Raw genomic sequence first — 18743 nt, 5'->3', positions numbered from 1 at the left:
TTATTATTTGCAATTTTACTTAAATATCACCTCTTGTGAGCATAGAAAAAAGAAAATAGTTTAATAACTTGATATGAAATGGATTAAATTTTTTTATGTCTACTGTTTTCCATTTGAAAACATAAAACCTCCTCAACGCACACTGTAAAAAAAACAAAAATAATTCAGAAAATTGAATTTTTTTACAATTTTAAAAATTGCCAGAACATTTTAGCATCAATTCTATCATACAGAAGACTAAAAACAAGATTTTCTTAATCCAGAGTTTATTTTTTTTTTTTGCAGTTTGAAATACAATATGAGACTCCACTCCTCACCCCACCTTAATTATTTTCCCACTTTTACAAAACTGATTGAAACACATTTGTGTGGACAAATGAAATCATAGTGCCCAAGTAAAAAAAAAAAAAAAAAAAAAAAAAAGAGAGAAAATGGTGCAAACCTTAAAAACGAAAGAACCACAATGTCCCTGCACATATAAAAATAAATTAATACTTTTGTGTGTCCAGTCACTGTTAAATCTTATTTTTCTGGTCCTAAAAAGACTCTCACACACAAACTTGAGGCTTCATTTGCGTCACGGCCAATCACAATCACTTATGTACACCAAACGGCCAATGAGAAAAGTTTATGTACACTTAACGAGGTAAAGACTCTGCCACCAAACACACTTCTTCCGCCCCTACCAGCAGCTATATACACCCCCCCGCTCCTCCCAAATCAACCAACTATTAAATAGCTCAAACACATGACACAGAGCAGACGTCATCAGAGGGAGTTTACAGCAAAATCAGACTGTGTTGGAGGTCAATAACAAACAAAGAAAACCCCAAAACCTGTACACAGTAGTACAAAATGATATTAAATCACAAAATAAATCCCCCCCAAAAAATCAGTGAGTTTGTTTTTTAAAATATATAAATTTACACACAGTACACAAACACTCCAGATAAATAAAAAAAAAAACCCACAACATAAAAGTTGTATTTTTTTTTTAATATTAAAGAATGCAGCTGAATGAATTTTCCTCGTTTTGTTAAGAGCTGGAAAGTGTTTCTATCAAATTAGGTGCAGCATAATCACCAGGAGCACTGTAAAAAGAAACGCAAAAATCTCACCCCATCCCCACCTATTTGGCCTCAGGCACTTGTGTTTGGAGCCTGAACGGCCAGTCCTGACTGTTGTGTTGTTTTTTTTTTAAAGCGACCGCCGCGGTCGGCCTTTTAGGTCCTGCTCGAAGAGGTAGGTGCAAGCGGGGGGCTCAATCAGAAAGACGGGGCAGGGAAGAAGCTTTGTTTGCTGACAAGTGCATGACTTTTTTGTTTCGGACTCCAAGCTACGTGGATTACAGCATCTTGAAACAAGCTGCCTTTAGATCTCGAGTTTTCTTTTAAACCCCCTCCAAACCCCGTCCTGTAAGTGTCTCGCATCCATGACTGAGCCCCCCGTATCTGGCCCAGGGAAGAGACAGTCAACAGCAAGGCTACTGCAGTGACAGTGCGACGCTGGGCTCGCTGACATTAATGGATCTGCAGCGCGCAGAGTGAAAGAGACGTTGGGAGAGAAGCAGCAGCCAGAAACGTGGGGCAATTTCTTTTTTTCTTTTTCTTTTTCTTTTCATAACGCTGACCCGATATTCCCCTCGGGACTGCTGCGAGACAGATGTCAAACATACATCTGTTACTGTTCAGTGCTATTTCCAGGGAAGTGTACTTTTATACTCATTCGTGTATTGCTGCTTGTTTCCGGGTTTTTTTTTTTTTTTTGTGATTTTTAGGTTTGTAGGTTTTCTGTGCGCCAGCTCGGCTGTCGAGCTAACAGCTCTGGTTAGCGGAGGCCCCTGAGAGTGAAACATCGCGACAGAAACGAAGAGAAGAAGCCGAGAGGAGAGGAAACAAGAGTCGGAATTATGACAGAAACAATTTTCTTGGAAACTGACCTTTTAGATGATTCAAGTAAAAAAAAAAAAAAAACACGAGGGAAAAAAAAACAAAACATGTATTTTACTCCGATGCTACATGGTGAAACTAACTTATAGAGAAACTAATAGGAATATTAAATTAAAACCCAACTAAAGACAATAAGAACAAAGAAGCAGTTAAAAAGAACACAACTATAAGTTAGACTGAAATAAATAGCACACACGCCCACGCCCACGCACACACACAAACAGAATTCAGGGTCAAGTTTTAAACCAGAAAAAGCTGCAGAACCGAAGTGAGCCGGCCCAGTTTGAGTGAGGGAGGAACTCCATGAAACAAATGGCAACACTGTTAACGTTTGCTCTTCTGTCCAGCTGATGGACTCTGACCAAAAAGTTGATCTTACAACTGTGCATATTTAATAAAGAGAGTAATAAAAAATAAAAAAACAATCAAAAACAAACAATAAAAAAAGTGTCATGTCTTCTCTTGGCCGGCGATGCCCACGACTTTTTCTGCGACCCGGGGCTTTCCCGGCCCCGAGCCGTGTGTGTCGGTGTGTGTGTGCTGCAGCGCGAGGAAGGGGTTGGCGGCGATAGTGCCCTGGCTCTGCAGGTTGGCGAGGGGCAGCTGAGCGCCGGATAGCGGCATGGAGGGCATCTGGGTCGTGGAGGAGAGGGACTGCAGCTGCTGCAGGTCCTGATGATGCTGCTGGATCAGCTGCAGGAGCAGCGCCTGCTGCTGCTGGTCCTGAGTCAAAGAGCGGAAGGTTAAAGTTAAAGACGTGTACGCCACGAACCTGGACGGGAGAAATGGGAACTCGGCTCCTGAGGAAGTGACGTACCGCAGACGACTGGGAGGACAGCAGCTGCTGGAGCTGGTGCTGAAGCAGACGCTGCTGTTCGGACAGCAGGCCGAGTCGCGCGGCGCTGAGGGGCCAAAGGCAACAACGTCAGGAGAGAAACATGGAGCTGCTGACACAACACACACACACACGCCCACACACACTAAACTGTTTCTCTTGCTACAAACCAACAACACGGGACGCAACAAAAATGACGACTTTGCTCCTGTACAGGTGCATCTCAATAATTGAGAACATCATCACAAGTTTATTTATTTCACTTACTCCAATTAAAAAGGTAAAAAAAACAACAACAACTCATTTTAAGATCGCTTTCAAATATTCCTTTTACATCAGATGTGTCAAAATCGAGTCCCGGGGGCTAAATCCGGCCGGTGCATATTTTCATAAGTAGAACAATCAAAATAACGGTTCTGTGGTTAAGTATTTTACTAATCAAATCTTGTATACTGCCAAATTACATCAGTGTGAGAGGATGTTCAATATAATGATGATGTGATGTTTATGGGTAGTTTTATCAATATGTTCAGCCACAACTGGCCCTCTGAGGACATTTGTGATCTTGACGTTTGACACACCTGTTTCAGATAATCAGGATGATTCTGACTTGAAACAAGTGAAAACAAGAATCTGGTTGTTGCTCACAGTGTGGCATATCTAAGCCTTTTAATGGAAAATTAAACGGAAGGACGATATGTGGTGGATCAGGTGCACAATAATATTCAGCTTAATAAGTGAAATGAATGAGCTGTTTGATAACATTCTACTACATTGAGATGCAGCTGTGCAGGTTCCTGTCTCACCTGTTTTTACTACCTGTTGAGCTGCTTCAATCCAGCATGAAGGCAAAAGGGAAGAAAAAGAGGAAGCTGTGAACTTTTCACTCAGTAATTTACCCTGAAGACACAAACAGCTTCCTCGCTTGTTGAACGTTTTCAGAGAAATAAACGTTTGTTTTTGTATGATTTCATGTTTTTACAGGTGAGATCATCGTAGGACAGGAAGTCGGATACCTGCTGTTAACGGGGAGCGTGACGCCTGCCGCTGTTCCTGTAGTGTGGGGGCTGCCGGGGCCCGCCGGCGTCTGGATCACGCCGTTCAGCGCGCCGACGATCCCGCCGATGCCCAGCGCGTTTCCTGCTCCCAGAGCGCCCATCAGCCCGGCGACGCCGCCCAGCGTGGCCGTGGCGGCCATGCCGTTCAGCGCTGGCTGAGGCGGGCTCTGGGAGATGGAGGGCGAGGCGGAGAGCGAGGAGGTGGAGCCACTGCTGCTGTGACCTCCGCACGACATGGTGTCCTTTGAGACAGACATACACACACACTGTCATCGGGTGTTTTATGGCGCGGCGGTGCCGTGCTGTGTCCGCGCTCCTCTCCTTACCTGAGCTGTCACTGGTAAAGAAGAGTCTGTGGCTCCGAGGTGGGACCCCTTCACATCACCTACACAAACAATCACAGTGTTAGCTTGATTAACCGCCGCACTAAAGTACCGATTCCCCTTTTACAACATTAAAACAGAAACTTTTATGTATTTTATTGAGATCTAGACCAAAACAAAGTAGTGAGCAATTATGGAAAGAAAACAAGTACAGATTAATCTAAACTGGAAGGAGAACATCTGAGGTTTTTTAAAGTCACAGATCCTCAGTTGGATTTAGACCTTTTCTTTAACTGGGCTATTCTGACAGAACAGAATCATTTGGTCTAAATCGCTCCACTGTAGCGCTTGATGAATGTTTTGCTTCACTGGTCCGGTTGAAAATTCATTTCTCCTGAAATTCACATCAAGTCTCCTCGGCTTTCTAACAAAATCCAACCCAACAAGTAAAACTCGACATTATTTTGATTAAAATTTTACTGCTTTCGCTTTTAGACCATAATCTGAGTAAGCAGTGCAACTTTATTCTGTCTTTAGGTTTTGTTTAACATCTTCCGGCTCCATTTTGTCGCTTGTTGTAAACGCGGGGTGAGTCAAGTGCAAGTCGCCTGGGATGTGTGATTCAAAAGAGTGGAGCCGGTGGAGCCAATCTAAACTCTACTCTAATCAGAAAATCTTCTCCCTCATCTTTGCTGTGTCTCCTACATTGTTTGTGACAAAATTGAAAGATGCATTTTTTTTTTTCCAACAATGGCACTATTTCACAGCATGAAAAGCTGGTTTATGGAGTGTGTGATCAATAATAGATGTGCTGATAGACTATCCCACATAAAATCTGAAACTGGTTGAACTGGGTTTTATTTAGGTATGTCAGATATAAATAATGATATAAAAAAAAAGGCGCAGAATTTTTCTTCTGCTTCACATTTATCAGCTTTATACATTCTTCATGTTGAATTTCCCTTTTATTGTCCTGATGGACTGAAAAATAGGATATGGGGCACCATAAGTCTAAACAGGTGTAGAAAGCAAATCTCTCTGTGTCAAAAACTCTCCAAGACTCTCTCTTTACATTTCTTTCATCTCTTATAAAGAAATATCTCCCAAAAGCCATTCACCCTGAACTCTAACAAAACCGTGTGTGTGTGTGTGTGTGTGTGTGTGTGTTTACACGAGGAAATGGTGCTCGGGGTGAAAGGCACTGATAACTGTGCGCTGAGAAGCTGGAGTCTCTCTTTCTTTATGGTCAGGGTTTTAATCTGCTCCTCCAGTCTCCTGTTCTCCTCCTGCAGCTGGTGGAGAGACTTCAACATGGCCACCACTGATAGGAGGAAGAGGAAGGAAGACACTGTGTTATGGCATCTATGACGCTAAAGTGAAACATAAAAATTAAATACAGGTGGTTTAATGGTAAAGATTGTAAATCATGGTATCTGCAGGCTTCAGGGGGTCAAATTTAAGACTTTCAAGACCTTTCTAACCCCACCTTAATTGAAATTTAAGAACAAAACAATCTATAAATATGAGGGATAATATCAGGGTATTACAAATTCCAAAAATATTTTATTGATCCCAAAGGGAAATGAAAATAACTCATATTAATTCAAAGAGATATTGTAGATCGTGATGGCTGCTGGGAGGAAAGATCTCCTGTAGAGGCCTGTATTACAGTGAATTTGAAGAAGCCTCTGACTGAAGACACTCTGCTTTCCCAAGACAGTCTCATGAAGATGATGGTCAAGGTTATCCATCATTTTCGAAGTCTGTTTAGCAGTAGCTTTTGTTTATCACGCTGCATATAGCTCTCTACAGCTTTAACCGCCACGACACCAAGCTTAAAAGTTCTTTTGGACAGAATGCATCTAGTCAAGTATCGAATGGCGACAGAAGTGAGTCAGTGGCAAACAATATGGCTGGCAAGCAATAAATTTGCTTGCAAAAAAATGCAAAGATGCCACATAGCTAGCTAGGAAATATATATTAGCAGCTAGCTAGAAGAGCGTTATGACTCAGACTTTGCCCTACAGAAAAACGTTACATAGAATATATAATAAATAGCATGCCACGACAAAATTTAAGACCTGTGATTAACGTACTTAAGGCCAATGTAAATTTGTTTAAAGAATTTAAGACATTTTAAGGCCGTAAATTTGGATACATAAATTTAGGACGTTCAAAGTCTTAAATTTTGCATCTAATTTATTTTTGATGCATAAATTTAAGACTTAAGGATGCACGGACACGCTGTGAATACATTATGTGTGGCTGGACTGAGAAGAAAAATCTGAAAGACCAGCAGTCAGTCATGCTCAAATATCCAGCGATTGATACTTTTCTACAAGAAGGTCAAAGGTCAAAATGAGTCAAAGTTACCCTGACGCACATTTAGACTCAAGGACGACGAGATGAGGCGAGGAGAAGGTCATTTTAAATTGACGGCCTCTGCTGAAAGACAGGTTTTCTAACAAGCAGGTTTTGCTGTCGCTTCACTTTTCCATTTTCACCTTAGCTGCAGGAGAAGCGATGGAGGAAGATGTTTTGCCTCCACTCACCGTCTCCTTGCGCTCCCTGCTGCAGCAGGAAGCTCTGCCCTTCGTTCCACTGCCTCTCCAGGAGTTGCTCGATGCTGGTGGCCACCGGGGGCAGCGTCTCCCCGACGCCACCGGCCCCTAGCAACCCTAGCCCTGGCCCCGGCAACGACCCCGAGGAGTCATAGCGGATCTGCAGGCCGCCAATGGGAGAGCTGAAAGGAGCGGGGTGGCAGGGTGGGGTGGAGAAAAGAGAGAGCGCGGAAAGGAAAAAGGAGAGATGGAGAGGTCAATAGGGAGATTAACGACCCAACATAAATGTCAGACAAACATAGACACTGCTAGCTATAAAACTACATCAATTTGTTGTTACAGTGGCCTCTAATGAAAAGGGGCCAGGCTCTCCGTCTGCGCGCGAGAGCAGGGGGAAAAGAGAGGGAGGACGCAGCGCAATGTCTCCATGCGATAAATCTTGGTTGTTGAGACAATCTGTTGAGTGTGAAAGAGGGGAAACGAGGGACAGCAGGAGAGGAGATGTGGCAAAAAAGAGATGGCAAGAGTTTTGCAGTTTGCTTTTAAAAGGTTAAACTGAGCGCTAAGGGGGAGATTAGAAGAAAAAAAAGAAAGAGAGAGAGAGAGAGAGAGAAAATGCACTTCTTAAGTCAAAAACACTGCGCAAATTTATCTAAGTTGCGGTACCGCCACAGCATTTTACAGCACCGCTGACTTTAAGTGCAGCGCTACTCATCCAAGTGTTACCAACCTCATCAGATGCATCAGTCATCCCACAAAGTGGAAGAAACAAGCAGAACTGTATCTCTGGGATCAATATTCCCATCCCGAAAGATCCATGAAAGTATTCCCAAAAGGAGAAGATACAGTAAATCCTGCGACTGTCCGTCCATAGCTGATTTAAAACCAAGGAAAAAAACAAAGTATCTAAGTGAACCTGAAGGACGGTTAGCTCCTTTAGAACAAGTTATCGTTGGCTAACAGAGAGAGAACCGCCTGCAGGGCTAAAAGCGAAAGAGGGAATGTGTGGAAGAGCGGACCGAGAGGAAGAGAGAGAAGAAGAGACGAGGGGCCGGCGAAGGGAAAAGCAAGAATAAAAAGAGTGAGGAGGGGTGTGTGGGGTGGGTGAAGTATGGGGGGCAGTGAGGAATGTAAATGGAGAGGGAGGAAAGGAGGGTGCGTGTGTGTGCACTCACCGCGGGGTGGTCTTAGGAGAAGCTCTTATGGAGAAGCCCTGAGAGCCGCCGCTGCCGTCTCCCACCTCCTGATCTGCGCGCGCACACACACACACACGCATGCGCACACACACAGAAAATCAATCGGACATCTAAGAACACACGGATGTTAAGTTGGAGGCAGTTTGTTCACCAAAAAAAATGTTTACAAAGGACGGTGAAACGGTTGTCTTCTACCCTCCTGCTTTCCGCATTTTACACAAACTTAAAGCTCTTGTTTCTGTCTGAGAGAAAAAAATATATATTCATTTTACACCTTGTTTGATTGTAATATTATAATAATTTGATTCATTATTAAAGCACAGAAATAAACATTGAGCTGCAGGATATTTAAACATATATCAACCATATTTTATTGGTTAGAAGACGGTAGGAATGGTGATGGTTCGAAAACTGCTAACATTTTCCAACAAGCTGTCTCCACAGCTCTACATCATTTAACTTTACTCGGTGTTTATTCAATAACTTTGCTTCGGTTTATGTACCAAAATCTATAAAGCAAAAAAAAAATTTTAATACAAATTTACAACCGATAACAATCAGAGTTTCTATAATTGCAACTTTTTATGCTTTAAATAGAATCTGACTGGTATTTTTGATGTACTTTGTGTGTTTATTGTTGTGTAAATAAATTAAAGATATAATCACATCAATCATTTTCAAGCTTCTAACAAAGAAAACATCAATGGAAAAGACAAATAAAAGTTGATCATACAAGCATTTCTACTAAGTTCAATTCAATGTATTTTTACTGCTTTTGTAGCAATACTTAACATTTATAACACGAATACTTTAAACTCTCGTCAATTTTTGACCCCAAAAGACAACACATATTTTGTTTACCTCTAAATCCCCAAAAAAAAAAAAAAAAAAAGTACAAAATGTGCGTTATTATTCAGCTGTGATGCAGAGTGCATGCTAGGTCTTTAATTTTTAAGAGCAGAAGTGATCTGGATCGTGGTCATTTCCACCACACGGTGCATCAATTAGACCACAAAGATCATCATTGAATGACTCCTAAAGCTCTCCTCCTTTAACCTCTGTTTACACTAAAACCTAAATCATTTGCTTTATGTTTTATTTTTAGATAATTTTAAAAAACCTATATTTTCCAATCTGACCCTTTGCTCTTCTGTCAAGATTACAAGCATCTCCTTAACTTTCCATCTCTACAAGACATGAGCTTTCATTCACTCTCTCTCTTTCTCACTCCACCTCTCCTCCCTCTGGGCCCCTGGCCAGACGCTTCTTTTCATTTTCCTCAGTCAGAGTAATGAATCACACATGCGCACACACTTTTGCATTTATACACAAGCGCAAACTCCCCTCTACTTACGACAGTCAAACCCCAGCTTTTTTTTTTCTCTCCTTCCTCCTCCCTCCACCAGGTCACCAGTCCAGTCGCCGACTCCCTTTTTTTCTCTCTTCCTCTCGAGTGCCGTTTCCGCCGTAACCCTTTCTCTCCTGGCAGCTCATGCCAGACGGGTGCCAAAGTAAACAGGCTACATACACGCATGCAAACACACGCACACACCTTGCATGACCTCTTAGATGACTCCTGCACACTGATAAAATTTGAAATGCAGAAAAAAGGAAAAAAAACAACAACATTCTTTCAATGACTGCTGAGGAAAGAAGTAATTCTGTTTAATGCTCATTGTATCTGGAGTGAAAAGGTTCATGGATCAGTCAAGCAATAACAATAAATGTCCCATTAATGTTTAGTTTTTAAGCAAAAAAGACGACAGGGATGTTTAAAAATTAAAAGCTGGTCCGCTTTTGCATTTATGCCTCACTAGTTTTAAAGTTGGAAATTATTCACATTTTTTCTTGACGTCTTATAGTTTCATAGCATTTTTTTCTGCATTAGATCGAATCCTTTTCACATAACGCTAAACCTGCACAGTCTCTGAGTAAGACACACACACACCCCCACACCCACGCACACCCCCACACACACACAGAAAGAAAGGCCTGTATCCTCTGACATTCAGCCTGATTAGTGAGCTGACCTGCGGGTCAGAGTGGATCTGGCTCTGATGACTGGCAGCAGGAACCACTTCCTCCTCTTCACTCTTTATTCCCTCTTCCTCTCTTCTCTCCTGCGTCTCTACTCTCTGACCAACCAGATGTCTCACGTCAGGAAGCGGCTACTCCTGCCTGCTAAAACCACTTCTTACTCCCTCTTCACTGAACTTTTTTATCATGTAGAGGGGAGTTGTTATGTCACAGAGACCCTCTACTCCCTCTTACGCATTAAAAAAAAGAACAAATCTGTGGAAGCGCCACCCACTCCGCACGGGAGGTAGAAATGGAGGAGCTTGAGACTATCAGTGACCCATGACCTCACAGTGGGATCAAGAGGGCATGACCTATGCATTATCTTCTTGTCTTTCCTTCACACACTCACACATTAGGTATGAGGGTACCTGCTGGTGAGGCCTCGGACTGAGCGATGAGAGCCGCCATGCTGGAGTTGGGGTTCAGCCTGTTGCCGAACATGTGGGGGGGGGCCAGGTTGAACACGGAGCCCGGCAGAGCCTAGGAAGGGACACACAGCACAGAACAGACATTAAACGATTTTTTAAAATAGTTTTTTTTACATTTACTTAAACATATAACAGGATTTTTATGGGCATGTGTGTACTTGTATATGTTGCATGTAGAGGACCACTTTCACAATACCTACCAACAAAGGGAGGTCACTTGTGGAAATTAAGACATTTTCCAGTTTTCTCAGTTCTTCCACACTCTACAGGTTTGATTTAAAGGTAAGGTGTGAATTAAGCTTTGGTTAAGGTTAGGAATAGACTGGTTATGGTTAGGAAAAGGGAAGATGTCTGTTAGGCATAAATGCAGTCACTAAAATAAATGGAAGTCAAAAAAAAGGTCTTCAGTTTGTATAAAAGTGCAAGGATGTGTGTGTGTGTGTGTGTGCGTGTGTGTGGGTGTGTGTGTGTGTGAGTCCAACAACCAGCTTGCAATAAAAGCTGTGGAAACCCTTTTATGTACTTCATTTTTAAAAAATCTTATAAAAAACCATTTCTGGCAAAAAAATATATTTTGCATCAAAATTAACCTAAATAATATTATATTTATTTATTTAAAAATAGGCAAAATAGACATTTAATATATTTCATACAGAAAAAGCAACAACTGATTTTCATAAAGAAACACACCCACACACACACGTGTGGGTGTGTGTTTGTCATATAATCAACCCCAAAGAGAAATGAACTGTAGAAATAATTGTTGAAACAATATATTCAAATTATCTTTTCATTTTTTTAATTATAATTACTAAATAAGACAAAAAATAATCAAAACTTTTTAGGTGAAAATCAAGTGTATCATTGTGTATTTACGCAGGGCTCCGAGCGCCCCGGCACCCCAACAGTACTCTGACATGCTGACAAAGTGTTTCTGATGCATAGAGTTTAATCCAATTAAGGCATTTCCCAACTAAGGGGCTGTGGTGTGATGGGTAGGGTGGGGGCGGGAGGTGGAGCATCAGGAGGGGAATCCACTCCGTCTAACAGAACAAAATGGCTGACTGTTAAATGTAGTGGAAAACCCTGTGACCAAAGCAAAACATGTGACGCTGCAGAAAACTGATTGAAGAATGTAGCGCTGTAGGATTCAATGTGAGGTTCTGCTAACGAGTTAAATACTGAAGATAAATATTATTGATATTTTCTGAGACGCGTTTACTTCATATTATTGTGTCCAAACAACAAGAACCATAGAATGCTGCATATAGCACAAAATTATTAGCAGTGTTTAAAAAGATGTACAAAACAAAATCTGTAGGTAGTTGCTGAATATGTTTTTAAATTTCAATGACCCATGAAATTAATGGATTCTTATGTCCAAGTTAAAAAAATAATAATAAAAAAATCTCTTTCTAGTTTAATTTCTATGAAGAAAACTGTTCCAGCTGTCCACTTCTCTCTAACCCAGGGGTGGGCAAACTTTTTGGCTCAGGGGCAACATTGACTTTTAAAATTTGACTGCTGGGCTAGCACCAAATGCATACATATCAAACATAAGCATAAAAAAGCATTACAGTTTTAATACTTACATTCACTTTGAGTGGGAACAGTGTTGTTGATCTCCCTTTTTTGCCAGTGCATCAAAGTCAGGTATTAGTTTTGTTGTGGCCATTCTCAGAACAGATCTGAGGTTTTCATCACTCAGCTGAGGTCTGTGAGGTGCTTTGTTCATCACACTAAAAGTATGTTCACACACGTAAGTAGAGTCAAACAACACCAGCATCCTCTGTGCCATCTTCTGGAAATTTGGCAGCACTTAATGAAGCATAAAACACATCCAGTTTAAGAGAGTTGGACTTCTCCTTTAAGACAGAGTCACATTGGAGATCAATCAGTCCCAACTGCAACTCCTGAGGGTCTTTCAGGGTCTTGTGTGAAGGGAGCTGAAACTAGCTGCCATTCTCAACGCGGTAGACGACCGCCCTTGCGTTGACTGGTTGTTAGCATAATTATCAAGCTTGGTGGAAAAGTGGCAGCTGATGTGTATTCTTTAAAAACAGCAACTGTTTCTTGACAGACAAGGCATTCGGCTTTTGACCGGACTTCAATGAAAAATAATTTACCGTAGTTGTCCAATCCTTGTTGAACACTCGACACTCACTGTCAACTTTTCTTCTCTTTGGCTCACTCATTGTTGCAGAGTTCACAGCAGCGGAGTAATAACAGAGAAGTCCGAGCTCCACAAAATCAAGTCATGTATCGTGGTGGAGCGCCAGGCATTACAGGACTAGACCAAATGAATGAGTCATGATTATGATATGATTTGATTTGGGCAATTCTGTACCAATCTTTGGCGGGCCAGATTAAAAAGACCAACAGGCTGGATGTGGCCCGGGAGCCGAAGTTTGCCCACCCCAACTCTAACCCCTCCTCCTCCATCCATTGTTTCCATAATCCTGCCCTCTTTCACATCAACATTCATTTTTCATTTGCATTCATTTTTCATTTAAGTCTCTCTCGCACTCCCTTTTATCCGCCTATCTTAGGCAAATAGCAGAAGGCCAAGAGTCTGTTAGTGGACCGAAAACAGCAAACCGTCTCAGTCTCTTGCTCACACACAGAGACAGGGAAGCCTGTTGTTGGCTTCAGTCTGCAGTTGTGTCAGTTCTGCAAGCTCGGTTCAAAGTCTGCATGTTTCCCAGATGCACAGGCCACAGCGTTAAAAAAACAACAACACAAAAAAATCAGAGGAAAAGTGAGAAATAAACCGTCTGAATCACACAAACACTTTTTCTCTCTCGTCCTCTGGAACACGTTAAACTGAGGGATACCACCTCCAACCTTCCACCTTTACCATACAACCACCCCTCCCTCACTCCATCCATCTCTCCATTCCTACTGTGGAGCTTGTCAGATGTCATTACATCACAGGACAACAGAGGAGGAAGAGGAGGAAGAAGAGGAACAGACGGGTGAGAAAAAAAAACAACAAAAAAAACAAGTGTTGAGAGGACACTCGAGGGAAAAAAAGAGATTTGTGTGGATAAAGATGGGGAAATTTGAACATTACATACTATGAGTTGGAAGTTGTTTTTATCCTGATTGTCATGCCATAAATTAATGTTCTCAATATTATCAAGGTTTGTTCAAATAGGTTTAAAATATGCAAAACATGTTGATCCATGCAGAAGTAATTGGACTTTATTAATCGGTTTTTGTGCAGCATAAATATCCCATAATTTACCATCGACAATAATTCATTCAGTCACATATTAAACCTCTCATCAACATACACAGACTCTTGGATGGAGGGATCTTGTTTTTATCTTTAGAAAGGGTCTTACAATGAAAATATCTGAATATACATAGGTCAAGTATGCAAATAAATTTATAAAATCAATTAAATAATTTCAAGGTTTGCAGTAATTTCAATGGAATAAATACAGATTTTCCAACAAATGACACTTCTCCAAAAGGGAAAGGTTTTTACTGTTGGAATTACAAGGAGCCTAAAAACTGGTGCAAATCAACCGATAATGTATCAATAGTTATGCACGTCATATTAGGATTGTTTTTTATTTATTTTTTTTACCAAGTTAACATATTTTTAGTCTGCTTATTATGAAGTGACCCCTTGGATACACCCAGCCTTTAGTCCTTTGCGTTTTTACAAATCTTGTGTTTTAGCCTTGGACCAGAGTGCATTACATTTTCCTTAAAGGCTCTTATTGTGATGGTTTGAAGGAAGTAGTAGCTGGGATTATCTGTGCAGTCAACAGTTTTGGTAAAAGAGAAGCTAATCAAATTGCTCCAAGCACAGGATCTACCCATTGAACGAATTACATTTAAAATATTTTTTTCGTTTTTCTTTTGGGTTTTTACTATGAAGGTTTAAAAGGAAGTTGCGTCTCAGATCTTCTGCTCTATTAACAATAATAAAAAAACACCTAAACCCAAGGCTACAGTGCCAATAGTCCAAGGAATCTAACAAGTTCTTACTAAGTTAACTAGATAAGCCACAACATTATGAAGATCACAAGCAATTTAATAAAAGTTAGCTCATTAAGCATTAGCCGCTAGAGGCAGGATATTATTATTTTTATCCATCTTCAAAGTGTCTTCATTTCTCAAATATGAAGTCTAAAAATACAGCAAACTTTAACAGATGGTGCGTTTTGGTGCTTCAGTGTGAGAAGAAATCTAAACCTTGGATTGTTGATTAACACTGTAACAGAATACAAATTTGTTTTTGGTCATTTCTATTTAAAACTCTAACACCATAATAACTTCAACCAGGATAAATGTTCCAACTTATAAATGTTTCATCTCTACTTCATTCAAGGATAGAGGATGGGCTCTTATTTTATTTCCTACTGACAAAAAAAGATTCTTTGATATTTGGAAACTAGACGCCAGCTTAAATAAAAGCTAGAAGTACACACCACAACTCGTTAAACACTCTGAAAAGAAACTTTTGGTAATTTGGTGATTAACTAAAGCTTTTATATTTAAGATTTCTACTTTCATCATTTCTTTTTTTCTCTAAAGAACTCTAAACATTTCATCACTCTTTAGAAGCACAGCCTTGATTTCAGACCCTCTTTAAGGTATGATGCTTGGAGAATGAACTCGGCCCACACCAGTTTTCTGAGCTGTTCTCCACGTTAAAGGAAGTGATATAAAAACATAATAGGGCATGGATTCAGCCTTGGCAGTTTCCCTCCAGTTATTATTTATGCTGGGACCCAAGTGTATTCAAACTGATAATTTTGAGTATTTCTTTCTGCTTACATGGCCAACCCAAAAAAAGAATAAAATAAAATAAATTCCTGTGCGTTTTAATTAGCAGGAATCCATCACAACCTTGTTCACTGGGGTTAATAGAACTGAATTAGTCAGGAGAAAACACACGTTTAATGACGCGTTTGAAGAACTAAAATAAAGGTCTACTTTTGTGCTTTCAATGCATGAGAATAACCCTCCACAGGTGCACCCAGACATTGGCAATAGATTATCTCGCAATAAAAAAGTGACTCCGCACAAGGTCGGAACCCACACGTTTCATTATTATTTTTTATTTCTTTTACAGATAATTAACGTGCAGAAGTTTAATAATGGCGCCGAGAGATTTGCCACAGAAGATGTTTAATTGCACGCTGTTTGTGCTCGTGCAGTTTATCTACACTTGAGCTCAAAGATGTGAGAGGTGTTGGTGAATTGAGCGATGCGGGGGTTTGTTGAATAAAAGCAGAGAGCACATGAAAGAAAAGGGAGAAATGGAGTGCGTCGCCGTGGGTTTGATGCTTTTTCATGCGTGCCAGACTGAGGTGAGGGGAAAGCGGGGGGAAGACCGGTGGGGGTGATGAGAGTTTTTCAGCAAACGTTGCGTGTTGGGACTCACGTGTGTGGAGGTTGTGCTGCTGAGTGGAGCCGCTGCGGTGAATGGGGAGGGAGGCGCCAGGGAAGGTGTGGTCTGCTGTTGCTGTGACAACTCGGCGCTCGCCCCGCCCATGGCGACGGCTGCTGTCCCCGACGATGACCCGTCGGCGGCGGAGAAGACACCTGTGGAGAGATAAAACATTAACAGCGTCGTCCTAATCCTCAATCACACCAAAACCGATAAGATGGGCGGTGATACATTTTAGAAGATGATGTGTAATTATGGTTGATTATGATTTAATGTGTATATATTTAATGTGTAAAGATATATTGTAGACACTGGCTCTGACTGATAGAATGCCTTTAAAGAAAAAAGATTGTAAAATGGCCATCAGGAAGACTTGTGTTGTTTTAAGTCAAACTGTCTTTAAAAAAAAACGATCCAGATTTTTAATGCAAATTCAAAATAAATGCTAAGATTTAAACTTATATTTGCTTAAACCACAGTTTCCGACACCAAAAATAAAATCTCAGTGAAATGGAAAATATCAAACGTAAACCAAAAACAAAACAGTAGAAATTCTTAAGTACAAAAAAAAAGTAAAAAATAAAATAATAATAATAAAAACGTTGGAATGTTGGAAAAGGTTGTATAACTTCAATTAATCACAGCGAAATCCTTTTTTTTTTCAGACATCAGAAAACCTACACTTTTAAAAATATATATACTTCACCTATAAAAATATAGATACTGAATTTCCCAAAACTCAGGTGTTAATTATAATTCAACCCCCGACACATGCCCCATTTCAGTATCTCTACTTCCTCCACTCACACACCCCTGCCCTCACCACGGATAAGCCCTGCCCCTGCCTTCCTTTGACCCCAGCAGAGGAGGGGAGGAGAGAGGGGGGCTGGGGTGGAGGGGACGAGGGGCCCCTCAGCCCCACAAAAGCCTGAATGGCTCAGGGCAGCACGCATTCACTGGGGGAACAAGAGATCTTTGTGCCAGGAGGGGAGGGGTCGGAGGGATGGAGGGAGCGATAGATACGAACACTACATGGGCCGACATACTATTTATAACGCTTTGCAATATGCAGCAGAAAAATTGATCCCCAAAGCAGGGTGGGCGAGGCTTGGGGGGGCAAGGGTGAGGGGAAGGGGGTTTCTGCGAGGTTTTCAGCAGCTGGATTAGAGGGCAAACCAACAATTTATCAGAGTTTGGCAACTGCAGTGGATAAAAAAAATGTCCTATAAAAAAATTAAAAAAAGATGGTGAGAAAATCTGTGAAATACAACAAAATCAAAATAAAAAATCTAATTGTGGTCAAATTTCAGATGTAGCAAATGTTTACTTCTTTAAAAAAAAACAATTTATACTTTTTTGAAATTCTTTAAACATCACTGATTTATTCTGAAACATTTTAACTTCTTGCTGTCAATAAAAGAGAAAAAAGCATGAGGAATCAGATTGAAAGTTGTAATTCTTTAAATAAAAACAAAACCGTTTTTTAAGCATCAGCTACTACCCATGCTTATTTCAAATATACTACACAATTAGAAAAATAACAGAATAAAAATATAATTAGCATACGGGAAAATCTAAAAGCAAAATACCTTACATGTACTTGTGTAATCAGTGCAGTACAGCGGCAGAAACCCACTGGTCTGAATTATCCAGTATTCCTCTAATTTTTCCTTCTTACTCCGTTTTCCGACAAGCTTAGAAAATATCTACCTTCTTCAATCTGAGTCTCATTTATCTCAGCAGAAAAGCTATTTTGCCAAGCCATTGCTTAGTGAAGTCTTTCCTAAGGAGAACAACCAAGAGATCGCTTTGTAATCAGACATCAGCAAGACAAATCTGTATTTTTACAACTTGGCGTAAATACTGAGGGTAATCCGCAGGCAGCGAGATGAAGCTGAAAAGCGGAGCCTTTCTAACTTGTTTTAGCAGGACAGAGCTGATGTAATCACAAGGCACGCTAAGTGTAACCACAACAACACGGAGACATTTGTTTTCCTGAGAGTTTTCCACCAACAAAGACAAACGAAAACTAATTTAGAGCCGGATCGAGGGCGGCTGATGATAGTGTGAAGGGGTGTGTGTGTGTGTGTGTGTGTGTGTTTGATCAGAGAAAGGAACAAAAATGCATGGGAGGTTTGCTTCAGTCTAATAAAAACAAGCCAGTCACAAAAACACCAAGAGAAATATAGGAGCTGCAGCAATCATGGGCAAGAAAGAAATTAAAAAGAAGCAGGAAAAACAACTATTTTAAACTGAAAATTAAATAAATAAATAAAAAAAATTGGTTCCTCAAGATTTTTTCCCATGATGCTTTGTTTTTTTGTGTGATTTTAATTATGAGTGAAAAAGTAATTTTATTGGAAATTGTAAGACATTTACTGACTTTAATTGGTCAACATATTTCAGTCTAGGTGTTAAGGTGCTTTTCAGACACAATAAATAACGTTTCTAATTTTCCGACGATCCAACATATTATTGTGAAAATGTAGAAAAAAAAGAAAACATACATAATTTCTATTTAAATTAAAACAATATATATGAAATATATATATATATACATGAAATATATATTAAATTTCAGTTGCAACAGATGTCTCAGTTTACGAAACTTTAAAATTAAAAATCAGCTGCAGAATATTTTTTGCTGCTTTTCACAACGTCCCCCGACGTGTTTGTGGTGAAACAAAGCTGCTGATTATTATTAGGAATTCCCACGGATCGACTCCTACAGCTAAACATGTGATCTTTGAAATGAGTTAATAAATACACAGCAATGAGGAGCTTCATTTGCTCTGACTGGTTTCTCCTCACGTTATGCATTTAAACTCCAGCTGGCCTGAATAAATCCAGGACCTTTCCTGCCACACACACACACACACACACACACACACACACACACACACA

The 18743-nt window shown here is 40.4% G+C and overlaps 1 protein-coding gene and 1 long non-coding RNA gene across 4 annotated transcripts in view; both read right to left on the bottom strand.

Annotated features, from left to right (window-relative positions):
• Nucleotides 1-249: 249 nt before the first annotated feature.
• The window catches only part of mllt10 (MLLT10 histone lysine methyltransferase DOT1L cofactor), a 45261-nt gene continuing 26767 nt past the window's right edge, over nucleotides 250-18743 (bottom strand). For 2 of the 3 annotated variants that reach the window (XM_028004793.1, XM_028004792.1), the window contains exons 11-20: nucleotides 15834-15994; nucleotides 10370-10481; nucleotides 7902-7974; nucleotides 6718-6908; nucleotides 5337-5486; nucleotides 4169-4227; nucleotides 3801-4084; nucleotides 3591-3614; nucleotides 2767-2851; nucleotides 250-2672 (exon numbers count right to left, since the gene is read on the bottom strand). In XM_028004793.1, the coding sequence (XP_027860594.1) occupies nucleotides 2400-2672; nucleotides 2767-2851; nucleotides 3591-3614; nucleotides 3801-4084; nucleotides 4169-4227; nucleotides 5337-5486; nucleotides 6718-6908; nucleotides 7902-7974; nucleotides 10370-10481; nucleotides 15834-15994 (1412 nt within the window). In that variant the 3' untranslated portion in view covers nucleotides 250-2399. The remainder of the gene's footprint in view (nucleotides 2673-2766; nucleotides 2852-3590; nucleotides 3615-3800; nucleotides 4085-4168; nucleotides 4228-5336; nucleotides 5487-6717; nucleotides 6909-7901; nucleotides 7975-10369; nucleotides 10482-15833; nucleotides 15995-18743) is intronic. The other variant, XM_028004794.1, reaches the window with a different exon arrangement.
• Nucleotides 7001-7895, bottom strand: LOC114136659 (uncharacterized). The gene is made up of 2 exons (XR_003593857.1): nucleotides 7457-7895; nucleotides 7001-7288 (listed from the first exon to the last, which is right to left on the bottom strand). It is a non-coding gene; the product is annotated as an uncharacterized LOC114136659 (long non-coding RNA).

This window comes from Xiphophorus couchianus, chromosome 21 (assembly GCF_001444195.1).
Source record: "Xiphophorus couchianus chromosome 21, X_couchianus-1.0, whole genome shotgun sequence".
In the NCBI taxonomy this organism is placed as follows: domain Eukaryota; kingdom Metazoa; phylum Chordata; class Actinopteri; order Cyprinodontiformes; family Poeciliidae; genus Xiphophorus; species Xiphophorus couchianus.
The sequence above is the reverse complement of the archived record's forward strand: the minus strand, read 5'-3'. Positions and strand labels throughout refer to the sequence as shown.